This window comes from Populus nigra, chromosome 7, assembly GCF_951802175.1.
Source record: "Populus nigra chromosome 7, ddPopNigr1.1, whole genome shotgun sequence".
In the NCBI taxonomy this organism is placed as follows: domain Eukaryota; kingdom Viridiplantae; phylum Streptophyta; class Magnoliopsida; order Malpighiales; family Salicaceae; genus Populus; species Populus nigra.
This window is the reverse complement of record NC_084858.1, coordinates 2503164-2515402: the sequence shown is the minus strand read 5'-3', so window position 1 is coordinate 2515402 and position 12239 is coordinate 2503164. Positions and strand designations below refer to the sequence as shown.

The 12239-nt window shown below is 32.7% G+C and overlaps 2 protein-coding genes across 2 annotated transcripts; both read right to left on the bottom strand.

Annotated features, from left to right (window-relative positions):
- Window positions 1–1532: 1532 nt before the first annotated feature.
- LOC133699173 (uncharacterized) lies at window positions 1533–3089 on the bottom strand. Its single transcript, XM_062122330.1, has 3 exons — window positions 2540–3089; window positions 2312–2368; window positions 1533–1900 (listed from the first exon to the last, which is right to left on the bottom strand). The coding sequence occupies exons 1-3, from the start codon at window positions 3038–3040 to the stop codon at window positions 1832–1834; spliced, it is 627 nt and encodes a 208-aa protein (XP_061978314.1). The 5' UTR covers window positions 3041–3089; the 3' UTR covers window positions 1533–1831.
- A 1928-nt stretch (window positions 3090–5017) lies between these two features.
- Window positions 5018–6578, bottom strand: LOC133699170 (uncharacterized). Its single transcript, XM_062122328.1, has 3 exons — window positions 6029–6578; window positions 5801–5857; window positions 5018–5385 (listed from the first exon to the last, which is right to left on the bottom strand). Exons 1-3 carry the CDS (start codon window positions 6527–6529, stop codon window positions 5317–5319), a joined length of 627 nt encoding a protein of 208 aa, XP_061978312.1. The 5' UTR covers window positions 6530–6578; the 3' UTR covers window positions 5018–5316.
- Between the last annotated feature and the right edge of the window lie 5661 nt (window positions 6579–12239).

Genomic DNA, 12239 nt, shown 5'->3' with positions numbered 1-12239 from the left:
TGGGGAACTCAACCAAAAAAAGGGAGCTGGCCGGTTGGCTTTGGTTAAGGGTCGGGCGATGCTTTGGAGAGGGGGAATTGTTGAGCAGGGGAGTCTTGGTCGGCAAAGGCAGGCGGATCTAGAACCTAAAGATATGATCTTCTTTGACTTTAAATAATTTTTTAAAGGTTTAAGTTGTTGCAAATCACAAGCCGTCCAATTTGTCTGGCCTCCAACAATAATCCATACAAATCACCAGTAAGAAATCTCTTAAATCTTTATTTAGAAGAGAGTGGTTGCTATGATTAGAGTGTTAGCTCTATATCATGTGACTTACATAGTTTTTCTGTCTAACATGAAACCCCCAAAAAATAAGAGGCATGACTTATTATTTATAGGAAAATCTGAAAAACCATATAAATTAGCAAAAATATCAATTTGTCCCTTGAATAATATCCACGTACTAATTCAGGATAATTTTACAAATTAACTCAATCAAGTCCTTGATTTTTCTAGGTCTAGAAATATAATATATGTATTAATTAATTTCTAAAATATATTTTAATCAAGTCATACTTAATTAAATCATCCTAGTTTAATTTCTGACTAATGTTTCTTAATGTGTGTGACCCATTAGGTTCCTAATATGATAGCTCGAATATAAATTCTAATTCTAATTAAATAGAATTAAACAATTTAATTTATTATCAAATCAATAATTGATTAATTTATATTTGAAAATTAGGTGCATCGCCTAGTAACGTGTCATGATCCATCAAATATTATAAAAGTCATTAGTGGTTTGACTGAACTTTTAGTAATAATTTAAAATAAATCAACTTTTGCTTTTGTTTTGGTTTGCTTTTTTATTTTTTATTTTTATTTTAGGGTGTGTTTTTTTTAGAAAAATTCCTTTTAAACCTCTCAGGGTCATTTTGTTTTTCTAGAAAACTACAAATAAGTGTTTTTTTTTTATGTTGCATATGGTTAAATCTCTAAAAAATATAACAAAAAGAATCATATCGTTTAATATTTTCATAGAAAAACAAAAAATATATGTGTTTTGGCATGCATTTTAGGAGGGGGGTTGCTGTTTTTTGCAAAGAAAATGGAGGAAGAAGAACGAATGGGGGAGGAGGAGAGGGGGGGTCGCTCAACATATCATAAATTAAATATTATTGATAGATTCATGGATGAATATTACCAACAGGTTTATTTTATCGGTATTTTTGTCTGTAAAAATGACACTTCATTATATCTCTTTTTTTTTTAATCATTCGTTTTCCACTTTAATTCCTCCAGTGTACACTAATAAAGATTTTTTGTCGGTGTTTATGGACATATATTAAGAGGAATTGTTTCGTTGGTAAAACTCACTGTAATCTACATATGAGAATTTTTCCATCAATATTTCTTGTTGATTTTTTTTCCTGTAGTGTTGGCTAAACACAAGGAAGGGAGATATATAAAATCTCTATATCAATATCCAGGTTTGATGATCATGCCATGCGTGATAACTGAGGAATAAAGGCAAGGAAAAAAACCCACAAACATAAAAATACAATAACCATGGTATTAATAACAATTCAAAATCCAAACATGGCTAAATACATAGCCTCGTTATTCAAAATCCAAATACATGGCATAAAAATACAATAACCATGGTATTAATAACAATTCAAAATCCAAACATGGCTAAATACATAGCCTCGTTATTCAAAATCCAAATACATGACAGATTCATAAAGGATAGAAACTTCGTAACCGGATACATGCATACTCTCTGGTTTATATATTCCCAGATTATTATGCTTGCATGGGTTTCGAAAGTCAGGACCATGCACCAAATCTTTCACATGATAGTACAGGTAGAACACGTTGCCGCCGCCGTAGCAAATGCCTGAAACACAGTCGCGAAGACCTAGTAAAAGAAAGAGAGAAGCAGGACCAACAAGTTATTAGTATCAACAAGTCATGGGTCTTACCCCCGTAGAAAAATTAAAAAAGAAGAAGAAATAATCATAATGGGGTTTCAAGCTTCTTGATAGCTCAACTTAATTAGAGAGACATGGACGTAAAAAAATATCACCTTGATGAAGAGAATCTTGAGATGATTGCTATTTTATATATATATATATATATATATATATATATATATATATAAAATAAATAGTGCTGTATATGTACATATAATTACTTAGCTACCCGATCGTATATATATACTAATATATTTTATGTAGAGGGTTTCGTTTGATGATATATTCTTATTGGATAATAGCAGATTTGACTGGACAATAATTACTAAATGATATATAAGAACCAATCAACTCACACTTGATCGACTTTGATTATACAAGACAATTGCATCGCTAGCAACCGCATTTTGGACCTGAAATATAAAATCAAAATCGAGTTGGGTTAACAAGTATCTAGGAAAATTATTATTATTATTGAAAGGAATTTGACACCAGTGTGATTGATTTATTTGTTTATGTACAATATATATAGTTGTGACATGATAAGTGAAATAACAGAAAAATATATAGCTTAGCTAGGATACCTGATAATTCGCCATTGCAGCTTTCATCTTCCTGATCTCCTGCTCCTTTTCTGCAAGTGTCATCTTCATGTTTTCAAGAATAATATAGTTATCCAAAAAATGTCTGTGGTCGTGGACATAACTGCTTTCAGTAAAACATTCACTGCAAAGATTGAAGGACTCATCATCAAGATCAAAGCAGTCGGTGCATGAGAAAAACGTTCCCTTTAGAAGCCCATCGCATCCATCACAAAATTTTCTTCCACTCTTAATTATGTAGAAGAGAGTCATCACTTCCATAAACTCTAGTTTGCCAGTTCTACTTTCGTTTAGATAGTCGAAAAAGGGACGATTCGCCATTTTTGTGTGACCGTTCCGCTTCATGTATGGCAGGTACTCTTGAATGGTTATTCGTCTATTCCCGTCATGATCTATGCTATTGAAAAATCTTTTACCTTGCGATTTGCTCTCTTCATTGGCAGTGGTGTAATACGCCCTTGCAATCTTGTGCAGCTCATCCATTATTTTTACCTTCTCGGATCCAAATTAAATGGCTAGGAAATGTATTCCTGCCTATATATATATATATATATATATATATACATGGACAACCCTAGTTTAATTATGTGTACGTATAATGTATGTAAACAAAATTAAGGAAGACCAAGACATCGTATAGGTCTAGGTCTTTTTCGTCTTCTCCGTTACATATTTTTGGTTGTGACTTGATTTTTCTAATTTAATTAATGTTCCCCCTCAATCTCTCTTTACTTTTCTCTTCCAGTACATATAATTTATATAAACAAAATTAAGGAAGACCAAGACATCGTATAGGTCTAGATCTTTTTCGTCTTCTGCATTCGAGGACTTGGCCCTCCGCCTCACATATTTTTGGTGATACATCATTTTGTGACTTGATTTTTCATTTTGAATGTTCCTCTCAATATCATAAATGTGACAACATGTTACAGTCTGCCATTGCGCGTTTAAGAGGTTAATGATGTTGAGATTTCTGAATAGCATGCATGCATGGAAAATAATAAAATAAAATTATTCAGGATTCTCTAATATTATATGAGACGGATCTAGAACCTAAAGATATGATCTTCTTTGACTTTAAATAATTCTTTAAAGGTTTAAGTTGTTGCAAACCACAAGCCGTCCAATTTGTCTGGCCTCCAACAATAATCCACACAAACCACCAGTAAGAAATCTCTTAAATCTTTATTTAGAAGAGAGTGGTTGCTATGATTAGAGTGTTAGCTCTATATCATGTGACTTACATAGTTTTTCTGTCTAACATGAAACCCCAAAAAAATAAGAGGCATGACTTATTATTTATAGGAAAATCTGAAAAACCATATAAATTAGCAAAAATATCAATTTGTCCCTTGAATAATATCCACGTACTAATTCAGGATAATTTTACAAATTAACTCAATCAAGTCCTTGATTTTTCTAGGTCTAGAAATATAATACATGTATTAATTAATTTCTAAAATATATTTTAATCAAGTCATACTTAATTAAATCATCCTAGTTTAATTTCTGACTAATGTTTCTTAATGTGTGTGACCCATTAGGTTCCTAATATGATAGCTCGAATATAAATTCTAATTCTAATTAAATAGAATTAAACAATTTAATTTATTATCAAATCAATAATTGATTAATTTATATTTGAAAATTAGGTGCATCGTCTAGTAACGTGTCATGATCCATCAAATATTATAAAAGTCATTAGTGGTTTGTCTTAACTTTTAGTAATAATTTAAAATAAATCAACTTTTGCTTTTGTTTTGGTTTGCTTTTTTATTTTTTATTTTTATTTTAGGGTGTGTTTTTTTTAGAAAAATTCCTTTTAAACCTCTCAGGGTCATTTTGTTTTTCTAGAAAACTACAAATAAGTGTTTTTTTTTTTATGTTGCATATGGTTAAATCTCTAAAAAATATAACAAAAAGAATCATATCGTTTAATATTTTCATAGAAAAACAAAAAATATATGTGTTTTGGCATGCATTTTAGGAGGGGGGTTGCTGTTTTTTGCAAAGAAAATGGAGGAAGAAGAACGAATGGGGGAGGAGGAGAGGGGGGGTCGCTCAACATATCATAAATTAAATATTATTGATAGATTCATGGATGAATATTACCAACAGGTTTATTTTATCGGTATTTTTGTCTGTAAAAATGACACTTCATTATATCTCTTTTTTTTTAATCATTCGTTTTCCACTTTAATTCCTCCAGTGTACACTAATAAAGATTTTTTGTCGGTGTTTATGGACAGATATTAAGAGGAATTGTTTCGTTGGTAAAACTCACTGTAATCTACATATGAGAATTTTTCCATCAATATTTCTTGTTGATTTTTTTTCCTGTAGTGTTGGCTAAACACAAGGAAGGGAGATATATAAAATCTCTATATCAATATCCAGGTTTGATGATCATGCCATGCGTGATAACTGAGGAATAAAGGCAAGGAAAAAAACCCACAAACATAAAAATACAATAACCATGGTATTAATAACAATTCAAAATCCAAACATGGCTAAATACATAGCCTCGTTATTCAAAATCCAAATACATGGCATAAAAATACAATAACCATGGTATTAATAACAATTCAAAATCCAAACATGGCTAAATACATAGCCTCGTTATTCAAAATCCAAATACATGACAGATTCATAAAGGATAGAAACTTCGTAACCGGATACATGCATACTCTCTGGTTTATATATTCCCAGATTATTATGCTTGCATGGGTTTCGAAAGTCAGGACCATGCACCAAATCTTTCACATGATAGTACAGGTAGAACACGTTGCCGCCGCCGTAGCAAATGCCTGAAACACAGTCGCGAAGACCTAGTAAAAGAAAGAGAGAAGCAGGACCAACAAGTTATTAGTATCAACAAGTCATGGGTCTTACCCCCGTAGAAAAATTAAAAAAGAAGAAGAAATAATCATAATGGGGTTTCAAGCTTCTTGATAGCTCAACTTAATTAGAGAGACATGGACGTAAAAAAATATCACCTTGATGAAGAGAATCTTGAGATGATTGCTATTTTATATATATATATATATATATATATATATATATATATATATATAAAATAAATAGTGCTGTATATGTACATATAATTACTTAGCTACCCGATCGTATATATATACTAATATATTTTATGTAGAGGGTTTCGTTTGATGATATATTCTTATTGGATAATAGCAGATTTGACTGGACAATAATTACTAAATGATATATAAGAACCAATCAACTCACACTTGATCGACTTTGATTATACAAGACAATTGCATCGCTAGCAACCGCATTTTGGACCTGAAATATAAAATCAAAATCGAGTTGGGTTAACAAGTATCTAGGAAAATTATTATTATTATTGAAAGGAATTTGACACCAGTGTGATTGATTTATTTGTTTATGTACAATATATATAGTTGTGACATGATAAGTGAAATAACAGAAAAATATATAGCTTAGCTAGGATACCTGATAATTCGCCATTGCAGCTTTCATCTTCCTGATCTCCTGCTCCTTTTCTGCAAGTGTCATCTTCATGTTTTCAAGAATAATATAGTTATCCAAAAAATGTCTGTGGTCGTGGACATAACTGCTTTCAGTAAAACATTCACTGCAAAGATTGAAGGACTCATCATCAAGATCAAAGCAGTCGGTGCATGAGAAAAACGTTCCCTTTAGAAGCCCATCGCATCCATCACAAAATTTTCTTCCACTCTTAATTATGTAGAAGAGAGTCATCACTTCCATAAACTCTAGTTTGCCAGTTCTACTTTCGTTTAGATAGTCGAAAAAGGGACGATTCGCCATTTTTGTGTGACCGTTCCGCTTCATGTATGGCAGGTACTCTTGAATGGTTATTCGTCTATTCCCGTCATGATCTATGCTATTGAAAAATCTTTTACCTTGCGATTTGCTCTCTTCATTGGCAGTGGTGTAATACGCCCTTGCAATCTTGTGCAGCTCATCCATTATTTTTACCTTCTCGGATCCAAATTAAATGGCTAGGAAATGTATTCCTGCCTATATATATATATATATATATATATATATATACATGGACAACCCTAGTTTAATTATGTGTACGTATAATGTATGTAAACAAAATTAAGGAAGACCAAGACATCGTATAGGTCTAGGTCTTTTTCGTCTTCTCCGTTACATATTTTTGGTTGTGACTTGATTTTTCTAATTTAATTAATGTTCCCCCTCAATCTCTCTTTACTTTTCTCTTCCAGTACATATAATTTATATAAACAAAATTAAGGAAGACCAAGACATCGTATAGGTCTAGATCTTTTTCGTCTTCTGCATTCGAGGACTTGGCCCTCCGCCTCACATATTTTTGGTGATACATCATTTTGTGACTTGATTTTTCATTTTGAATGTTCCTCTCAATATCATAAATGTGACAACATGTTACAGTCTGCCATTGCGCGTTTAAGAGGTTAATGATGTTGAGATTTCTGAATAGCATGCATGCATGGAAAATAATAAAATAAAATTATTCAGGATTCTCTAATATTATATGAGACGGATCTAGAACCTAAAGATATGATCTTCTTTGACTTTAAATAATTCTTTAAAGGTTTAAGTTGTTGCAAACCACAAGCCGTCCAATTTGTCTGGCCTCCAACAATAATCCACACAAACCACCAGTAAGAAATCTCTTAAATCTTTATTTAGAAGAGAGTGGTTGCTATGATTAGAGTGTTAGCTCTATATCATGTGACTTACATAGTTTTTCTGTCTAACATGAAACCCCAAAAAAATAAGAGGCATGACTTATTATTTATAGGAAAATCTGAAAAACCATATAAATTAGCAAAAATATCAATTTGTCCCTTGAATAATATCCACGTACTAATTCAGGATAATTTTACAAATTAACTCAATCAAGTCCTTGATTTTTCTAGGTCTAGAAATATAATATATGTATTAATTAATTTCTAAAATATATTTTAATCAAGTCATACTTAATTAAATCATCCTAGTTTAATTTCTGACTAATGTTTCTTAATGTGTGTGACCCATTAGGTTCCTAATATGATAGCTCGAATATAAATTCTAATTCTAATTAAATAGAATTAAACAATTTAATTTATTATCAAATCAATAATTGATTAATTTATATTTGAAAATTAGGTGCATCGTCTAGTAACGTGTCATGATCCATCAAATATTATAAAAGTCATTAGTGGTTTGTCTTAACTTTTTAGTGATCGGTTTCTCAGTGTAATTAAAATCTTTTCATCAATAATATCCTGATTTAACATTAAAGCATGAAGTATGTTTGTCATGTTAAACGATGTTTATTGTGTACTTGATAGTCATTGATAATTTAAATAAGAATTGAAACTTTTTTCAATTCTCATTCCACCTTGACCAAGGATTTCTCAGTCAATACTATTTGAGAACAAATAAAATATTTTTTCATAATTCACCTAGGGTGATGAATCCTATTTTAATCACTCAAGTACCTTCATATAGTCCATGTTATACTCAATGTATGCCCATTTGTTACCTTGATTAAGATAACATGTAATAGGATCAAAACATAACATTTTTTTATATAAGATAACTTAGTGATCTCAAGTCTAAGCATTACTTACACAACCATCATATGAGCCTTTCCATAGACATAGGTAAACTCTTTATATGGAATTCTTATGCGAGTCAATTTAGTGTACATATCTTATGCAAGCACCTATATATTAATTATATACCTCATCTTATGAGATAATTGCTTCCTTTCATAAAGAAAAGAATAAAATATGTACCATTCTCTATGGCTCTAATAAATATCCAATATTTAAGATAGTACATTTTAGGAACAATGTTTTGATACAATAGGAATCCTATAATTATAATAACTTTAAAATTTTCTTTGCAAAACATTTTTGTCTCATGGGCTTTATCTTTACTATAGATTCATAAATCAAATATTAAATTCATTAATCTAATATTATATGAATATTATAGTTAAATTAAGCTTTTATTAATAACAATTATGTGTTTACATAAATATAATAATGTCACATGTGTCGTACCCTCGCGAGAGCTCGATGTCGCGGCGACCCTTCCTGGTAGCAGGGATTGATGTCGGGGTCTTTGTTTTGTGAAAAAGGGAGTCGCCACTAGTATTATGGTCACTAGGAAACCTAACTGGTCTTTCAGAGATTCTAAGGAAAGGGACTGGTTGCGTAAAGGGAAGGTTTTAGCACCCCTAGTACGCCCTACCTAAGATAAGCTGCTTGGTGTTTGGTTCGCCTATAATTGCTATGGTGTTGATGTTCTCTAATCCCATCAGTTTCCTAGGATAAGTCTGCTATGATGAACGAACTTGGGTTTAAAGTCTACGGGAAAGAACCCTTGGCCAATACGGATCATACCTTTAGATATGTCTATAGAGTGCCAAAGAGAAACGGTGCAGATCTCTTGAAGTCTATGCTTGATTTGAAATAAATTTAGAATTTATGAATTTAGAGACATCTAAGATAGAAATCTGAGGAGATTCAATGCGCTTAAGAGCTCATTTTTCCCTTAGTATTTCAAGTGTTTCGCGACTCGTAAATCGCAGGGAAGAGAAACAAAAAAAAACTAAGTTAGAAATTTAAGGAAATTCAAGGTGCTTTAAAAGCCCATTTTTGCCTTAGTATTTCATATTTCCTTGACTCATAAACTGTGGAATCAAAATTTTGAAATGTCCCCAATTATAATTTAGGCTTCTTTCAAGGATGTGCGATTACATTGTTCTAAATAAAATTTTAGGCATAAATCTGCCCTTATATTAAAAATAAACAAGTTGTGTTCCTATTAACAATATTTTGGACATTTACCTTTCATAGGTTTTTTTGCCCTTATATTATTAAGGGATAATGACTTGTTATTCCTAAAAAATATTTTTTGATATTTACCCCTTGGGGTTTCTTTATCTAAATATTAACGATGAGCAATGGCGAATTATTCCCAATAATATTTTAAATATTAACCCCTTTTGGGGTTTCTTTATCCAAACATTTGTAATGAATAATAACAAATTATTCCTAATAATATTTTGGATATTAACCCCTTTGGGGATTCTTTATCCAAACATTACTAATGAATAACAAATTATTCCTAATAATATTTTAGATATTTATCCCTTTGGGATTTCTTTATCCAAACATTAATAGTGAATAAAAAATGAATTCCCAAAAATAAGATTTTTATATTTTTTGGAATATTGGCCAACACCCTTTGGAATTTATAAACATATTATAAAATCCAAGATGCAAGAAAAATAATTTTTTATGTTTAAGAAATCCATGCTAAAACACATTTTTTGAAACCTCGAATATTTGTCTTTAAAAAAAAACAATTTAAAATATGTTAGGGTATTGGCCGTATGCAGCACACAAAAACATTTTTATATTTTTGATAAAAAAAATGTTTTTATCACAACAATTAAATGCAAATATCACAGCCAAAGCTTGCAAAACATCATAAGAACAAGTTGTCACATGGGGTAAATTCCTGAAACTAACTTTTTGAACTCCAAAAAAAACAACGATTAATCGCTGTTATCCTAAAAAGTAACATTTTGCATTTAGGTGTAGTGGTAGTAACATTTTGAACTCCAAAATTCCGCAAAGATTAGTAGCTGAACTTCAAACTACAAAAGTAACATTTTGAACTCAACATCATATGCCAGTTTCGGTGCCCCACAACCCGTCCTCTGTCATTCTAAATTTGGAACACTGCCCTGCTCGTGAAAGGAAAGAAACTTGAGGGGCATGCTTTTATCCTATATATTAGAACCAATGGCCAGCTATCTTGTTTTAAAAACAGAGAACGTGATCTGAGAGTCTAAAGAAAACAACCCCTCCTGAAAAGGAAACTTCCCTCACGTTTTCTACTCTTCCTTCTGCACCTATAAGCCATAACTATTCCCCTGCAATATTCCAGTTGCACAGAGACGCTCAAACCAAAGGAAGGCGGGGACGGCGACAACCCTTTAAAACCTACGGTCTCTCACAGTCATCAAAACTGGAAAGCTAAACCAGCCTTACGACTCAAATCCTAAACATGGCATGACCCATCATTTTCAACAGAAAGGAGTAAGTTCGTATACACATAAAAATCAAAACTTTGAGACCCAATCCTATAGCATAAACCGTGAACCTGCCTCTCCCCTTTTCTTAACCTCAGGCTAATTGAGAAATAATTAGGAGGCTTGACCTAATAGTTAGCCAACCCTTTCTATATATATGAGTAGGGCAATATACAATAGTAAAGGTGGAGATTACCACATAAGAATATGATTACAATATTTCCTATATAGTTACATTCTATAATACGCCCCCTCAAGCTGAGGGTGGAGGATCAACCCGAAGCTTGAATCTAAAAGCAGTAAACGAAGAAGCAGGAAGTGGCTTAGTGAAGACATCGGCAAGTTGATCCCGAGAGGAAATAAAACAAATTTGAATCTCCTTCTTCGCAACTCTATCTCGGACAAAATGATAATCAATCTCAATATGTTTTGTGCGAGCATGAAATACAGGGTTTGCGGACAAATACGTGGCACCAAGGTTGTCACACCAGATAATAGGAGCAGAAGCAGTCGGAATCTGAAGATCTGTTAACAAGTACTGAAGCCAGATAACTTCAGCCGTGCCATCGGCTAAGGCTTTGTACTCAGCTTCCGTCGAAGAACGAGCAACAGTGCGTTGCTTACTCGATTTCCACGAAATCGGCGTCTGACCAAAGAACACAAGGTAACCACCTGTAGACTTTCTATCCTCAATACTACCAGCCCAATCTGCATCTGTAAAACCATGTAAAGCAAAGGAAGAGCTGCGAGTAATATGTAAACCATGTGATGCCGTACCACGAAGATAACGCAAGATGCGTTTCACGGCAGCCCAATGAGATTCTGTAGGAGCATGCATAAACTGACAGACCCGGTTAACAGCAAAGCAAATATCCGGGTGTGTGAAAGTGAGATATTGGAGAGCACCAACAAGTTGCCGAAAACGACTAGCATCAGAAAACAATGGATCCGGCATAATGGTGGCTTTGGATGCCGAAATGGGAGTATCAACTGGTTTACAGGATAACATACTAGCTCGTGTGAGGATGTCAAGTGTATACTTATGTTGGCAAAGCATAAGTCCCAGACCAGTACACTGTACTTCAATACCCAAAAAATAATGAACATCACCCAAATCCCGAAGTTTAAATTCTGAGCTCAGTAGCTGAATGAGGCGTTGTAGCAGAACAACATTATTACCCGTAAGCAGAATATCATCAACATAAACCAAAAGATAACAAATATCGCTACCAACCGAGAAGATAAACAATGAGGTATCCACTTTAGAAGCATGAAAACCAATGGATAATAGGAAGTCATTTAGACGAGTGTACCAAGCCCGCGAAGCCTGTTTTAACCTATATAGAGATTTATGCAATCGACATACATGACCTGGGAGAGCAGAATCAACAAAACCTAGAGGTTGTTTCATGTAAACCTCTTCATCAAGGACTCCATTTAGAAATGCATTATGAATGTCAAGCTGATGAATTTTCCAACCACTCGAAACTGCAATGGAGAACACTAAGCGTACCGTTGCCTGTTTGATAACAGGACTAAAAGTTTCTGAGTAATCAATACCTTCTTGCTGAGTGAAGCCCCTAGCAACTA